Here is an 18,127-nt window from a genome sequence, read left to right as displayed (position 1 = left end):
TAAATCTGTCGACCTAGTCCACAAATTCCAAAATTTCATCATGACAAGTTTCAAGAAAAAATACACGATTAAACCCGGTTCTCCAACTTCCAACGTAGACCCCTACTACCATGTCTCCTTCTCCAACATCAGGGGTCTACGTTCTAACCTTCCAGAGGTTGAAACCCAATTACAGGAGACTAAACCAGACCTTTTATTTTTAAGTGAAACTGGCATTGGACAGGCTATTTCCCTTGATGAGTTTGCAATTACAGGATACTCTAACTTAACTTCTAAATCTGACCCCCAAGATCGCCATGGGCATGGAATATGTGCCTATATTAAAGATAGCTTTCCATGTGGGAGGGACATCTCCAGGGAAGATCCTAACTTACCTTATATGTGCTTCCGGGTTGCTTTAGCTCACACTACTGCATTTATATTTACTCTCTATCGCCCCCACAACAGCGGAGTTACTATCTTTCAAAGCATATCTGAGAAAATTGACCAAGTCCTTTCTACTTATCCTTCAGCTAACATTCACGTATGTGGAGACTTCAATGTTCACAACGTCGAATGGTTGACCCACTCAAACAAGACCGATGATGAGGGGAGGTTCTGTCATGATTTCTCCATTGCCTATGACCTCACTCAGATTGTTCAGGAACCTACCCGTGTGCCCGATAATGACGGCCAGTATGCGAGCCTACTAGACCTTTTTCTCACAACTTGCCCTGAACTATGTTCAGTTTCTGTTCTGTCGCCTCTTGGATCTTCCGACCACTCTGTTGTATCAATTAAGATAAAAATGAAATGTAATAAGTCCCCAGACGTACCTCTTCATCGTACAGTATATCGATACACTAAGGCTGACTGGGATAGCTTCCGTACATTTATATCTGATCTACCTCTGCATTCCATGTTTAAAAAGGATGTGTCCTCTATAGTATTAGACCTAACTGAATGGTTAATTGTAGGTATTGACCATTTCATACCCTCTAAAAAGTTTCAGCAAAAACCTAACAGCCAGCCATGGTTCTCTCCAGAATGTGCTGCTGCCATTGCGCACAGAAATCACTTTTTCCACTGCTTCAAACATAATAGATGTATGGAAACTAAAGCCGTTTTCAGGACTGCCAGCAACCATTGTAAGAAAGTAATAAGGAACGCAAGAGAGTTGTATGCTCAATCTGTTAAGTCCAAAGTAGCTGAGCAGCGGCTTGGTTCCCACCAGTTTTGGCAAATAGCAAACAGAATCCTGAACAGAAGCGTGTGCTCCATCCCAACTATTATCAATGGACCTGAGGTAATCTCGTCAGCATCAGACAAAGCCAAACTCTTTGTCAAGAACTTTGCAGCTAATTCTACCCTTTGCGACCAAGACCGCCAACCCCCAATATTTCCTCTTGTATCAGAAAACACGCTATGTGATATACGTATATCTGTACGTGATGTTGCCAAACTAATCAAAAACCTTGATTCCAGTAAAGCAACTGGCCCTGATGGTATTCCAATTATAGTACTCAAAAAACTTCAACCTGAACTAGCGCCCATACTTACAAAACTGTTTAAACGATGTCTTAAGGAGAATAGTTTCCCATCTCCCTGGAAAATCTCATCAGTATGCCCTGTATTTAAGAATTCAGGTGATCGCTCATCCCCCTCTCAGTACAGGCCAATAAGTCTCCTGTGCGTCATGAGTAAGTTGCTAGAATCTGTATTAAATACAGAAGTAATCAAACATCTCAACAAAAATAACCTTCTTAGTGACACTCAATATGGTTTCCGTTCTGCTAGATCTACAGCAGATGTCCTTACAGTTATATCGCATAGGATTAGCAAATCTCTCGACGGTGGCAATCTTTCTAGGGCAATTGCTCTTGACATATCTAAAGCCTTTGATAGGGTATGGCATAAAGGTTTACTTCATAAGATCGCTAGCTATGGTATAGCTGGAAAAGTCTTCTCAATTATTAAATCATTTCTTTCTGATAGATTCATAAGAGTAGTAGTTGAGGGGCAAAAATCAGAAGCTCACAATATTAATGCCGGTGTCCCTCAGGGATCCATCCTGGGCCCAACTCTTTTCCTGATCTACATTAATGATCTTCCAAATCATATCCTTACATCATTTGTAGACATTTATGCTGACGACACTACCATTTATGGTACCACATCTAAGGCAGTAAACGAGCAAGTTCTCTCCAATTCTCTCTCCTCTGATCTTGAGCACGTAGTACAATGGGGAAAGGAGTGGCTGGTTACTTTTAATGCATCTAAAACCAAGCTTCTCTCTTTACATCATCAACATTCTAATCCACATTTGTCATCAATTGAAATGAATGGCTCTCGTCTTCAGGAGGCCTCAAGTTTTGACAAGCTTCTGGGCTTGACCATTACTCCTGATCTTAAATGGAACACGTATATCAAATCTGTTGCCAAGGCCGCTGGAAAAATGGTGGGATCTTTCTATCGATCCAGTAGATATCTCACTGCTGATGCTATTCTCTATCTATATAAGAGCCAGGTACGTCCAAGGATGGAATACTGTTGCCACATCTGGGCAGGAGCTGCTAGAAAGAACTTGTCCTGCCTTGATAGAGTTCAAAATAGACTTCGTAGCCTCGTAGAAGATGTCCTTTTCTCCTCCTTGCAACCTCTATCTCACAGAAGAGATGTTGCGAGTTTGTCTCTGATGTATCGTTATTTTCATGGAAAGTGTTCAACTGAGCTTCAATCTATGGTCCCCCCTCGCCAAACTTTCACAAGAAACACTCGTCTAGCTGTAAACACTATCAATAATTTCCCCCACTCTTTATCTGTGCCTAAACCTAAACGTAGATTCCATGAACAAAGCTTCTTTCTTAGAACTGCACGCCTGTGGAATTGTCTTCCGTTTTCCTGCTTTCCGGCTGACTACAATATGGTTTTGTTCAAGTCTAAAGTAAATAAGTTCTTGATGAGCCGTTCCATATAAGTTATTAAATTTACCAAATTTTCATTACTAATGATTACTATATTGACTAACTTCTACTGTACACTCTTTAACCCTTATCCTTGAGTGGCCTCTGGGCCTTGATAATGTGGTGATGCCTTTGTAAAAAAAAAAAAAAAAAAAAAAAAAAAATCGCCTTTTAGAAAACAAACAAAAAACACCCAGGATTTATCTATCATAGGAAAAAGGGGGGGGGGGTAAATGCCCTAAAACGCTCAAATGATTCAAAATGGGAAATCATTTTACATTAAATTCTAAAATAATTTTTGTTTATCTTTTAAAGTTTTTCAAGTTGTTCACATGCAATTGTCTATAAAGGTAGAATCACATATTTTGGAGAGGTGGTCAGATGGGGGAGGGGTAGCAGAAAGTATTAATCTACAATAATACCAAAGAAATATTGCAATATATTAATTTTTAACCAATCTTAGATTTCGATTTCAGTTTTTGGCGCATAAAATGCATTACAACTAAACTTTGAGTTCTCTAACTTCTTTTCTTTTAATGAATACATGGCATCTTTAAGAAATCGCAGCATATTTATGTGCATTTACTGCAGATTATTTGGAAACCATTCATTTCTGGAGATTTTCAGTAGCATATTCAGATTCCTTGAACAAAAATACACTTATATGGCAAATTTCATTGCTTAGTCTTGTGTTTTAACAAAGATATTGCATTTTTACTGAAAAAGTAGTGCAAAAAATGTGACAAAATGCATATGGTCTTAAAGAGGGGAAAATATCCAAAAACGCAAGGCATAAAAATAGTCATAACTTCCTTGATTTTAATTGGATTTTAAAAATTTAAAAAGATTCTTTCTTAGCTTATCAAGCTCTTTCTATATATACCAATATTGAAATATTTTAAGCCATTTAAATTTTTTCATGTATTGCTAACAGAAGTATTTTTAATCAATTCATTCTTCATTTTCGTCCCATTTTTACAAAGACCACCACTTTACCTTTTATATATACTGCAAGAATAGCCGTACTAGAACAGGTAAAATTAATTCATTGAACAAAAATTTTGCATAACTTTAATGTACTCTTATGAAAATTCAAATGAATATATAATACTACTAAACCTTATGTCTAGAATCCTCATTTCAATTTTGGTTATAAAATATATTACATGATTTTGATTCTAGAACATGTGAAAATTTTAAGCCTTAAACTAAAAGGCTCTTTAAGAAAGTAATTGGAATTTTGGGAATCTTGCTTACTTATAACTTTAAAATTTAATGCAAATCTAAAAAAATATTGAATTTTGAAATGGAAGGTTGTGCCTGTCCCTAAAATTCTGTTAAAAAAAGAAACTGAAATTAGGAGAATATTTATTAATTGGTGTCTCATACATATTAAAATTTCATACTAATTGGAGTTATCTGAATTTTCACAAAGGGTTTGAATTGAAAGCCATGTTTAATTTAAAAAAGTTTCAGATGTGTAGCTATTCTGTACAAGTCCCAGACTTCATAATTTTGCAGGCAAAAAGCAAAAGATCTTTTTCATGTTAACATGAAAAATTATGTGCTGGAATGCTAAAAGATTCAATGGAGCAATTCTGGTTTCTGATTGGTTTCTAGCAGAATGTGGCTTCATTTGATTGGTCAGTTCCTATCGCTAGTGTCTATAAGTAGAACCTTCCAACTTTTGGTGGTCATACCCTTTTCTTTATATAGAAAATATTGCAACAGTTTCCAACCCCTGTTTCTGGTGCAACCAGATCAGGCTATCAAAAAATGACTACCTAACACAAATGCACCTACATTAACACATTTCTGTTTTTTCCTTTTTAATTTTTGCACAACTAAAGCATGTTCACACACAAAACAAAAACATCCCTCTCCCCCCTCACCCCCACTTTTTTTTTCTTTCTTTTTTTGTTGCCATTCCACCCCTGCTTCCCTACTGGTTTCCTAACTTAAAACCAAACTAAAATCCATAAATAAATATTTAAAGAAACAAACAACTGGATATATAAAGTTTTTCCAATTGATCAGATTCCACTAGGCACTGTCAGCAGGGCATCAATATGCCGACTGCTCCCCTGCAGAGAGTAGAAGCCCCTCAATGGGGCTACCTGTTGGCCGTAAGTAGCGACCCGTAATACCATTAGGACGGGATCCTGGTGGTTGAGAGACTTAGAGGTCAGATTTTAGTACCCCCACTTCCCAACACACCACTTGTGCCCTTAGTGGCCCTTACTAGGCTGGACGGGTGGTCGGAAGAGCCCGATCCAATCAATCGGCTGGTCACGTCAAACCCCACTATATATTGCTCACCCCATAAACCTGTCATTAACACAATATGCCTATCTCTTCCCCACAAATAACATCTACTTCCTAATATATGGTGGAAAGCTGTGGCTGAGGGTCAATCGCCGAAGTGAAATATCTATGACATGGCTGCAAATCCTTTAAATTACTACATATCTCATAGTAACATCAAAGGAAAACAGGTGCTCATGAAAGATATCACGTAAATCGAGTATATCATCTTTGTATCCTTGTTGAGCCTGGGTGAATGGACTTTCCTCCAGGCACTTTCCATATAGGGCTCCGAGGTGGGTGGGGAGCAAAGATGATGAAAAAAGCAATCTTATTTTGATTATGGCTTTTACTACCCCCCCCCCAAAAAAAAATGAAGCTTTTCCGATGTTTCCGACATTTCAAGTTCAGAGGATGAACAGAAATGCTCAATCAAAGAAAACTCAATATTTTTAGTAATGGAAACACTTGAAAAAAAAAAATGAAATAAAATTTCACCTTTTTACAATGGAAAAAATTTTCTCTCAAAAAATAAAACTCAAAATGATAAAACAACTACAAAATAACACCATACTTATCGAATTGAAACAAAAAAACACAAGCTAAGGAAATTCTCAAATGTGAAACCTTTAACAATATCAAAATTAAAACTTATCCCCACCCATACCTAAACTCCTCAAAAAGAGTCATTAGCTGCAGTGAACTAGCAAATTGCTTGACTGAGGAAATTTTATCTAATCTTTCATCCCAAAGTGTTACAGAAGTAAAAAGAATAAGAATAAGACGAAATGGAGAAACTATATTGACAAATACATATATACTCTCCTTTGACTCTACAAATCCCCGAAGTGAGATTAAAATTGGATACCTAAAAGTGAATGTTGAAAAATACATCCCAAACCTTCTAAGGTGCTACAATTGTTAACAATTTGGGCATCACCAATCCAAATGCACCAAATCACCAATATGTATAAGATGTGGTGAAAACTCAAAACATAGTGACTGCAAAAAAGACCCCAAATGCTCAAACTGTAGTGAAAACCATTCAGCTGACTTCAAAGGATGCAAAACATGGCTAAAAAAAAAAAAAAAAAAAGAAATAACAACAATAAAGTACAAAAAAAATATAACCTTCCCAGAATCCAGGAAAATTATGAACGCAAGATACTCAGAAGTAACCAAGAATGGTAAAATAAACACAAATCAAAGTTGTCAAAGCTATACAAAAAATTCTCCAGAAATAAAAACTGAAGAAATATCTCAATTGATAAAAGTGATGAAAGACCTAATGAAAGAAATTAAAACACTAATCCTGAACTCTGGAAATAATCAATCTATAAAAGAGAGTACAACAAAAAAAAAAACAGAACCAACAAACCAAAAAAACTCAAATCAAACAGAAAAAGAAAAAACTCACCAAATGAAAACAACCCTTATAAACAAACCAAATGAAACAACACCATCATCACCCATAAAACAAAAATTAAAGAAAAAACAATTAACAAACCCAGATCTAGATCCCAATCAACCTCAAGAGGAGGAAACAAAATAGGAACACTGAAGGAGATGGCGGTAGAAGACAAAACACCCCCAGACAAATAAAATGACGGAACACAATAAAGAAAAACTCAAACTATCATTCAATGGAACTGCGGGAGACTTAATTCAAACATAAACAAATCACTATTGTTAATATCTAAACTACGACCTGCTATCATCTGCCTCCAGAAAACATTTCTGAAGACACACAATAACATCACTATAAAAAACTACATCCAATACAACTTTTATACACAATACTGGACAGAGGGCCTCCGGAGGTGTATTGATTCTAGTTAGAAACGACATCCCTCAGAGCAAAATAACTCTAGACACCACATTACAAGTAATTGCTGTGAAAACCACTTTGCATAAAACCATCAACATTTGCTCCATGTATATCCCACCGCATGACCCCATAAATGAAGCCAAAGTCAACAAAATAATAGAACAACTTCCTAAACCATACATCCTACTAGGAGACTTCAACAGCCACAACATCATATGGGGAAGCAATAAAACAGACGCAAAAGGTAAAAAAATTAGAAAATATCATCAACAATAACAATCTGTTCCTCATGAACCAAATCTCCAATACATACCTCCACCCTGCCTCAGGTACATAACCAGCCATTGATTTGTCGCTATGCGACCCAGCCACATTAATGGACTACAGTTGGCAAGTGTATGATGACTCGGGTGGTAGCGATCTCTTTCCCATTATACTTGAAAACTCAATCCGGATTGAAGATACATTGATAACCTGATACGCTTAGAAACCTTTATCAGAGAGGGATTCATAAAAAAAAGGACATACAACAACCATTTTCTTCGATTTAGAAAGCTCAGACGGGAAAAACTTGGCTTACGATATTACTTGAAACTTAAGTCTTGCCGAACAAACCCTGCTTATCAATATACCTTTTACCCCAAATATAGAAACCTATTTAACAGAAAAGAAAAAGCCATAAAAACCTTCGGTCTTCGAATGGAAACCAGTATAGAAGAATTTCAAATTCCAATAACAAATATCCACTATTATATAATATCTGAAAGCCCACCATGGACTATGAGACAACCAGATGTAATGCTGAACTTAAATGAAAATAAAAAATCAAAAACAAATCCTGCCATATTTCAAGAAGAATTTGAAAATATCAAGCTATGCTACTCTGACTATACATACACATACACAGATGGCTCGAAGGATAACGATAGCTGGATGTGCAGCTACCTACAACAATACAACCATTAGCAAACGACTTCCGAACAAAGCCTCTATATTTAGTGCTGAAACCGGAGCCATAGATTTAGCACTAGATATCATTGCTGAGGAAAACTCAGAAAAATTCATTATATTCTCCGACTCTTTATCCGTTTTAACAGCTATAAAAAATAGAAAACAGGAGAACCCCATAATTATCAAACTCCTAAACAAAATAAATCTTATTACCGACCAAAAGAAAATAATATTTATCTGGATCCCTAACCACATGGGAATCAGGGGCAATGAAAGAGCCGATGCTATGGCTAAGGAGGCAATGAAGTTGAACCTTGATGGGCACAGGATCCCATACACGGATATTGGACCCCTGATCAACTGCTATATACTTGAAAAATGGCAAAGTCAATGGAACAAAAATTCAAATAACAAATTATCTATATATATATAAAAGGCAAAATGTGTGTGACGATTTCGTGTATGTCTCGCAAAAGTTTCTGTCGCACACGCTCCGTGGGGGGGGGTATAGTCGCTTAGAACTGTTTATATACTCCCTAGATAATAATATCTAGGATTTGGGAATGCGTGTAGCATCTATATTTACTTACAGCGACTTTTACAAAATTATTGCTATTTTGGCTTCTCACATGTTGATTCGGCTTTTTCGTATAAAAAGCGAAACTAATTCAAAAGCTAACAAGCTGTTCTCGGCATCGCGCCGGGAACGTCCACAAGCAATCAGCTTTGATCAATTTGGGGCTAAACTCCTTATATCAAACAATTGCTAATCTTTCATTCGGGGAGCTGGTTTTCCCCCCACCATCATCTTGGGGAATCATCATCTTGGGGAAGTGAAAACTGCCCCGCATTGAAACAAAGTAAACAAATCCAAAAAGCTGTTCCGCATTAAATAAAATACTGCTACGTCATCTCGTAACGCTCCCGCGATGACCTCATTTAGCATCTATCTGTCAAAGCTCTTTCACTCGCTTTATAAGCCTTATTTTAACACTCTAATAAATTCCTCTTACTCTTGGCCTAGACGGTTAAGTGGTTGACGTTTGTTTCACCTCCGCGTCAAGGCTTCTGGGTTCAATCCCATCTCCCGACCAAAACTTTTTTTTTTTTTTTTTTACATCTTTAAACACTCGGGCAAGGGTTTTTTTTTTTTTGTTAAAATTTTGCTTATTCTTTACACAGCGTTTTTTTTTTTTCTTTTTTTTTTTTTCTTTTTTTTTCCGATTTTTTTTAACATCGTTTCAGGGTTATTACTACCCCCCCCCCTACACACACCTACAAACACTCGGGCAACGCCGGGTATCTCCTGCTAGTCTTCTATATATATATGAAAGCGAAAATGTATGTATGTATGTATGTTTGTGTGTCTGCTAAAAACTTTTCACCGACGGAACAAAAATTCACAAACTTGGTATCATATTAAAGCCCCTCCGGACAAAAAATATCGAAAAATTAGCCCAAAAGGACCATCAGAAGTGCGTCAACTGATCGATTTTCTGCAGAGGGGGGGGGGGCGTCCCAAAAAAGTGACATTTTAATGTTAAACATTACATATTTTTAAATCGATTTATAACTGCTCCAAAAAATACGGGCGCCAACTCTTCTACATAAAGTATATATGGGGCTGTTTATTTTGGGTCAACTTGTATTTAAAACCCGCTGAGTCATGTCACATGATCTTGACGTCAGCCAGCTCTAATGGCAGTCTGAATTTAAAAAAACATGTTATCGGTAAAAAAAAAATTAACCCTTACGCAAGCTAAACTATGAACTTCTACGCTATGGCAACGTTACCAAAGTTATTAGCACATTCAAAATAGTTAGATACGATAGTCAAACGAAAAATAACAAGCCAAAAATGTGAAATAAAAAAAAAATACGCTTACAAAAAATATTAACGATCGAAGTTTTTACAAAAGTTTTACAGCCAGACGCCATTTTCCAGTCTTTAGAGTAAGGAAGACGAAGTGAGAGAGAGAGACACACATACACAAACGCAAACAGAGAGAGAGAGACAGATAGAGAGAGATGTCTAGACAGGAAATGAAATACTGCTACGTCATCTCGTAACGCTCCCGCGATGACCTCATTTAGTGGCTATCTGTCAATCAAACCTCTTTCACTCGCTTTATAACCCTTATTTTAACTATAATCAATTCCTCTTACTCTTGGCCTACACAGTTAAGTGGTTGGAGTTAGTTTCACCTCCGCATTCCGGGTTCAATCTAGCCTCACGACCAAAACTATTTTTTTTTCTTTTACATCTTTAGACATGCGGGCAACGTTTCTTTAGTTTACTCCCCTCCCCCTATACACAGCGGGGTTTTTTTTTTTTTCGCTGTTTTTGATTTGGTTTTTCCGATTTTTTTAACATTGTTTCAGGGTTATTATCCCCCCCCCCATACACACACCTAAAAACACCCAGGCAGCGCCTGGTACCCCCCACCCCCTTCCCCGCTAGTACAATATAAAACCCACACTTGGAGAGTGGAGGCAGGATCATCAGAAAACAAAATGTCATTTTAACAAGACTTAGAATAGGTCACACACACCTAACACATTCTTACCTCCTAAAAGGAGAAACTCAACCCCAATGCATTCCCTGTCAAGCACCACTTACTGTAAAACATCTACTAACTGAATGCATAGATCTTTCACAAATTAGAAAAAACACTACAAAGAAATAGATCTTCAAAAAATCTTCAAAAAGAACAACACGTAAAAATCTTATCTTACATTAAAAAATAGGACTCTTCCAAAAAAAATATAACCCCAAAAACCTTATATTCTACAAAAACAATCTGCCTTTTCCCACTTTTCCATCCTCCTATTTTCGCTTTCTCTTTCTATCTCCCCCTACTTTCTGACTGGTTTTCTAACTCAAAATGTACCGATTAATAATACTGTAACCATTTTCCCCCTCCCATTGCAAAACTCAATCATATTCTGCAAGACAGAACAAAAATGACAAAATCCACTATAAAACAACCAAATCAAAAGTTACAAACTAACAATTGAAAATACAAAGAGCTTGAAGAATAAAAACCTCCTATAAAATAACTGGATACAACATCGAATACTATTCCCAAAATAACTGGATTCGGCATTAAATAACCCAGAAAGGGTTGATATGCCGTAAAACAAAAACAACCAACCAGCCCCTGTTTGCCACTTTTTCATTAAACTAAATATAGCTCAACTTATTCACCCTTACTTGAAGCTGTGTTCCAAATTTATAATTTGTTCATAAGTTTAAGATTGAATCCTGTACATATATGCATACTTCACTTTATATATGTATGTGTTTTTTAATGTTTGTATTTTATCTTTTAGACTTTAAAGAAAATGTATCTAAAGAGAAACAAAGGAAGCCAAGAACCAAGCGTATTTGTGATATTGGCCTGTGGCACAACCAGTAGCACATGTGGCCAACTGACCAGTTACCCACTGGCCTTGGTGAGAACCAGACTTCAAGCACAAGGTAACTTTGATTCTTACGTCTCTTATATTAAAGCAAACTGTGTAAAACGCCCCCCCCCACCCCCATACACCTTGATTAAGTTTCACTGTGTCACCAGATGGGACACCGGACATTGCGGGGGGGGGGGGGTGCTTGTTGGTGGATTGAGAAACAGCTGGTCTCCTGGGTAGCCCTTTTAACACGAATTCAGAAGATTTCGCATTGTAGAATCTAACAGGAGGATGATGATGGAAGAAAAGGAAAGTTGTGTTAGTTGAAGGGTTTAAGTAGACACCATAAATATATATTTCCCAAGCAGTGAAAGGTTGGCAATATGTTAATTGAGGGACCTCCAGAGAAGGCAAGATAATCGCTTGTCAGGTGGCCAGTTAAGTTGTAATTTACCATGAAAACCACTTGAGAAAAGCATTCCACGATGGGTGATAAATGAAAGACGAAGGAAAGAAAAATGTTTATTGCAAGACAGACAGGTGATCATAAAATCGCACTTTAAGGAAAATGACATCTGATAGTGAAACCATAAAAGTCACCAATCCACTGGGCATGGATATTTATTGCTTTTACGGAAATAATAATTCAGTTTTGTCATGACCACTAATGAATTCAAATAGGGAGAGAAAAACCTTTTTTTCTCTTCGATAATTTTAAAGGTTGTTTTTTTTTTTTTTATTTATTTATTTTTTTTTCTTCTGCGTCAGGACGTTCAGAGGTTGGTGGGAAATACTTGGACCTCCTCCCACCTTTGGGAGGCAGAACGCTACTGGACCTAGTAAAGGGGTCGGCTCCGATTGGCTGCGGACCGTTTGGGGATATGCATCGAGCAGGTGGAGTTACAACCAGCCGATTTCAATATAACAAAGACATCTGAAGCAGACACACACACACTGCCACGCGTCTCTGGCGTTCCCTCCCCCCCTCCATTGTAGACAAGTAAGCGAACCACGAGGATGGGGGACAAATCCTACCACTAGACGGAAACAAAAGGTGATGCCACAGGGATTGGAGCCAGTTGCCCCTTTCTTTCAAGCCTGTGCATCTGTCCCGGTCCTGTACGAGTTACAAATGTATCAACTTGAACCCAATCGAGATAATCTGGCTGTTTAGGTCATTAATGTTGTTTGGCTGATAATAGCTCATTTGACAAAGCTTTGAGCTACTCTCTATCTCCCAAACTGAAAATCGTCGCAAACTAATTCTAAATATGGAATTCTGAACTTTTTAGATGAGATGTGAATGCTTGTGTTATGTTAATTAATCTGACTATTAATTTCATCTTGTGTGTTATTAGCACAATGTTTCGGGCGCTGCAACCTTTGGGTGTTGAGAACATGCTTCTTTTCCTACTAAGGAAAAAGAGGGTTGGCTCTGCATTACAAGAATTTGAACCGTTTATTTGAGGGTGGATCCGTAGATCATAAGAAAGTTCAATCATCGGGGGTCACTAAGATATTTGTTAAAGGTTTTTCTATGGCTCAATTTTTTGGGATATCTATACATAATTGTTAATATTAGTGAAAAAAAGTGTTTTACGAAACAGAGAATCGATACCCATGCATATTTATTTTTTTTTTATAAAAACACAATGTAAGTGGGGGGCAACTCTAAGAAAAAAGGTTTTCGTTATTGTGAAGTTACCTTTCTTGGGATGGGCATATATCATGTTTTCTGTGATTTTGTAATTAGAGGCTGGATGCAGCTTAGATTTATGTTGGGCTGACTAATGGTGTTATTATTATCTATCATATGTGCTGCCTCTCTAAGTTTTCTGATCCGCCATCTTTCTTTTTGTATCAAGTATTTTGACGTCATCCCACATTGGGGAATGGTTACTCTCTTTCTTCCACACATGTTCAGCTAGTACTGATTTTTTTATTTCTCCGCGTGTGACAGCTTTTCAGTGTTCTTCTAGTCTTACTTGGAGGGGGTGGTATGTTTCATCTTTGTAATGTTTCCCACATTTATACGAAATCTCAAAAACGCAGCTTTTTGTCATGAGTTTTTTAGTCGGGAGTTTTACTTGCATCAGGTATTTTCGGAGTGTTGAGTTGCTCTTAAACACTATCCTAATATTGTATTGACTGCATATTTTTTAATTTTTTTGGATAGACCCTTCAAGTATGGTGTGCAGACCGTGGTGGGTTTTGGGGGTGGTGTCTCTTGGTGTTTGATCTGGATTTTTGGGAGCTGATGTCATGCTCTCTGGCTAGTTGTTTCGGTGAAGGGTTGTTCTTGGACTGGCTATCTCTTCCTAATATGTAGTGTTGTTATTACATATTGTTCTTGTCCGATGTTGTAGGCATTGGACTATACCTTTCTTCACAGCCCGTGGGTGGTGTGCGTTAAAGTTAAGGTATTGTCCTGTACAGGTTGGCTTTCAGTATACGGATGTCACGAAGCTCTTATCAGTGCGGGTTATCAATACATCTCGGAAGGATAGTTTGTTGTCATGTTCCTTTTCCATCATGAACTGAATGGATGGATTGAGTTCACATGTTCCAGTAGTACTTGGACGTCCTCCTGGTGGGGTCAAAGTATGAAAGTGTCTTCCACATATTGTAACCACATTGTGGGTCTTTGTGGAGCTGATATGTGGGGCAAAAACAAAAATATGCATAGGTATCGATCCTCTGTTTCGTAAAACATTTTTTTTTTCACTAATATTAACAATTAGTATAGATATCCCGAAAACTGAGCCATAGAAAAACCTTTAACAAGTATCTTAGTGACCCCTGATGATTGAACCTTCCTTATGATCTACGGACCCACCTCTCAAACAAACGGTTCAAATTCTTGTAATGCAGAGCCAACCCTCTTTTTTCTTAATAGGAAAAGAAGCATGTCCTCAACACCCGAAGAAGGTTGCAGCAACCAAAACGTGCTGATAACACCAAAGATGAGAATAATAGTCCGATTAATCAACAGAACGCAATTAATTCTAAATGTATTGACTTCTACATTTACTGACTCAAAATCGGAAATCCCATATCCAGACTTTTGTCTAAGAGTAACTGATAAGCAGAAAATGACTTGCTTTCTCAGGCACTTCCAGCTGACAGCCGATCCCATTTCCGATCCTGGATATGACCTTAAAAGACATTCAGTGGTGAGGCCTCATTTGGGGACTATGGGGTATGTGGAATTGCCCCTGAGTTACCATTGTTCCCGGGTCCACTTCGGCCCGAAGTGGTAATGCATCTGGTGCTATTGGATCAGGCTGTCTGAAGATACTGGCTTCTTGGCCACAATTTTATTTATTTTTTTTTTTTTCCTTTGGAAACTCTATCATGTTCTGCAAAGTCAAAAACAAAAATGATTTTTTTCTACAAAACAATCAAACCAAACACCATGAATAAATATTTGAAGATATAAAGAACTTGCAGCATAAAAACTTTCTCCCAAATTACTGGATTTGACATTAAATAACGTGAAAATGGATGATATGTCGTTAAGCAGCTGGTCAACTATCTCATTTCCAACTGTCTTTGTGTGCCTTCACAAATCATTTATAATCAATTTAATGGTTTTGCAACAAATTTTTCCTTTTTTATGCATCACGTCCTAATGGTTGGGAAGGGGGGAGGTGTTCATAGTATCATATAATGCCACTCGTCTCCCACCTAAAAGGAATTCTTTCCCTTACTGGAGAGAGAAAATAAAAGAAATTCACTCTTTTTTTTTTCATTACAAAATAAAATGCTTTGAATTTCAGTGATTTGCCAATTTCTGTTTAATCAGATGGGAATTAAGAGAGAAAATGTTGAGGAATAAAAAAAAAAAAAAAAAAAAAAAAAAAAAAAAAAAAAAGTAGGTTCTTGTCCAGAATTCTCCTGATATTAAAAAACAAAAGGAAAAATGTATGATGCATGTACCCATGACGGAACAAAAATATCATGTTCTAAAAATCATGTAAACTGATCAAGTTTATGAAATAAAATTTTATGAGTAACTGAAAAACAGCTGCATTGTTTGCCATTTTAAAAACAATCTAAAAAAAACAAAAAAAACAAAAGGGGATAACATAATTCAAGTTTGCAAAATTTTTGTTGCAATATTTACACATTCCCATTAATCGCTTTAAAATGATTTTCTTTAGAAAAATAAAACTACTTGATAAATTTACATAATTTTTAAAATATGATATTTTCGGTTTGTCATGCAGATTTTTTTTTTTTTTTTTTAATATAGGGAGAATTGTATACAAAAACAGAAAGAAAAGTTTTTTGTTAATCTATGAATTACTGTTGATGATGTACCAAATTTCAATCTTATAAAATGTTTTAATTTATTTTAAAAATGGCTCGTTCAGTTCGAGAGTTGAATCTGAAAAGACCCATAATTTTGGTTAAGCACTAATCAAATTCAGGTTTATCACAGAAAATTGATGCCCTCTCTCTTTCATTAAAAATTAAAAATGTAATATTATTCTTTTTAATATAACCTGAAGAATTGTTGCTTTATTCAAACGTATCAGCTCAAATTATGGAGTGATATTCATATCAAGTCAATAATTTTTGTAAACCTGAGTTAGAAGCTTTTCCAGATAAAGAATTAATCAAGAGCAGTAGAGTATAGTTTCGTTCTATCAAGATGAAAAGTTATAACTGAAGAATTCAAATCGATAAAGTGATTCTGGCATCTCATTGGTTCATTTTTATCATCCACAGTAATAAATAAAGTTATTCAAATCTTTGTAGTAATATCTCTTAACATTTTTGTTTTGAGGGTGATCTCCTCACTGCTTCCATTGCTTTGGTTGAAATACCAGTTGGGGATCAGTTCTTAAAAGTCAATTCAATGGGTTTTGAGCCAATTCATTGGTATTCACCTGCTGGACTGAGGTATTCCACTTGGGTAGTATCTTGACGGTTCATCCTTCTAGGCTTTGCTACTCTGCTTTCAGATGGAGTAAGTTCTATGCTGCTAACGGGGCTGTACAGGCAATTATGCTAGATCAGAGTGTTCTTTTCACAAAGGCCAGAGTAGCTTGCTTTCAACCCTGGCCATAGTGTTAATCCAAAAAAAATATTTGTCTTTACATATAATTAGTCGTACTATATTTTAGTTACAGTCAATTAAATGATGGAATAGGTAAGATTTTCCCTTCCAAACAAAATAACTTATGAAGAATCTCAAGTGATCTGTTTTCTCAGCAAAAAGAATTCATTTTTTTTTTTTTCAAGGAGGCTAATCAGTTTCTTGGTTGGTCTCATCTCTGAGCTAATTATGTTTTCCCATTGCTGGCCTGCCGTTTATAGTATGCATCTATACACTCCCACCAAACATACAGCATTATGCTTGCTTACATTTTTTTATGTATTGAGTCACTACTTACCAAGGCCCAAAAGCCACTCAAGGATAAGGATTACAGAGTTTGTCAAGTGAATGTTGAGGCAACAGCATGAGGGTTAATAACAATTTTTGAAACTGGGTAGAATTAAATTATCCAAGAGAATTTAACATTGGACTTGAAAACAACCATGTTATAGTCAGTCGGAAAGCAACTCTGTGGTATTGTGTTCCACAAATGTGTCTTACAATTTTTAATCAATTACAAGGAAAACATTTGAGAAAAAATATTGCGGAAATTTCTCTAGGGTTTCCATAATAATTTGAAAATTTACAAAAAAACAACAAATCTTTAAATATTTATAAAATATAAAAGAATTGGAATCAGAAATTTAGAACAAAATCGGTAATTGGATTGGAATCGGGAAAAATTTTGGAATTGTCTCATCACTAATATATATATATATATATATATATATACTAGACCACCCGTGACCCGTTGGGTCAGTACGTTATATTAGCTATGGAATTCATGTATGAGCGTGACACTTGTGGCATAAAGAAAATAGTTTTTTTTTACATAACAGAAGCATTTCTATGAAAGTATATTAAAATGAAAAAAGAATATAGATAGATTTCTATGAGTCGTTCTGTTTATTATAATTGTTATTTTTTTTTAAATTACAGTTACTGAATTATAAGTGGTTGGTCATACTTATAGGTAAATATGCACTGAACAGGTATCATAATCCTTATTATAGTTAAATTCAAATTTTGATATATCATCTTTTAAATGAAATTGTTAGTTGAAAGTACAGAATAATAAAAAAAACACTCTCCACATGTTAATAATGGCTTTTTAAATAGAAAATGAAAATAAAATGTAACTTTTTTCATTTAATTTAAGCAAACATTCAGTACCCATTGTGTAAAGGAAAACACTATTTAATGTAATAGAAATGTGTGCATTTACCGATTCAGCTTTCCGTTTGGAAATGTAAGCAGACGACTTTAAAAAACATGGGAAGAAGAAAAAGAAATTTTTTTGTAATAACGCCCTCTAGTAAAAAGGTCTGCATTAGTTAAGGGGGATAACTCTATCCAGTTTTACATCGGTCTCTTTTTCTCTCTTTCACACATACACGTAACTATTTCTCGCGTACGTAACGAAAACAGAGGGAGTAGGAGTGTTGAAATCTATTAGAGGGAAAGTGAGAGGTGTTTTCTTTCCATAAATTGTATAGGGTAATATTTCATATTATTAATAGATTCATAGATAAATAGATTTTATAATATATATTATAATTATCTATGAATCTATGTATTATTTGTATA

At 36.0% G+C, this 18,127-nt stretch overlaps 1 protein-coding gene across 1 annotated transcript in view; it reads left to right on the top strand.

Moving 5' to 3' along the window:
• The window catches only part of LOC145286242 (mitochondrial adenyl nucleotide antiporter SLC25A25-like), a 169,692-nt gene that overhangs the window by 139,459 nt on the left and 12,106 nt on the right, over nucleotides 1-18,127 (top strand). The window contains exon 9 of the mRNA XM_080135064.1: nucleotides 11,359-11,506. Within this exon, the coding sequence (XP_079991190.1) occupies nucleotides 11,359-11,506 (148 nt within the window). The remainder of the gene's footprint in view (nucleotides 1-11,358; nucleotides 11,507-18,127) is intronic.

This window comes from Euprymna scolopes, chromosome 10 (genome assembly GCF_053919585.1).
Source record: "Euprymna scolopes isolate OS-2025 chromosome 10, ASM5391958v1, whole genome shotgun sequence".
NCBI lineage: Eukaryota > Metazoa > Mollusca > Cephalopoda > Sepiida > Sepiolidae > Euprymna > Euprymna scolopes.
Note: the sequence above shows the minus strand (reverse complement) of the source record. Positions and strands in the feature narration are given on the sequence as shown.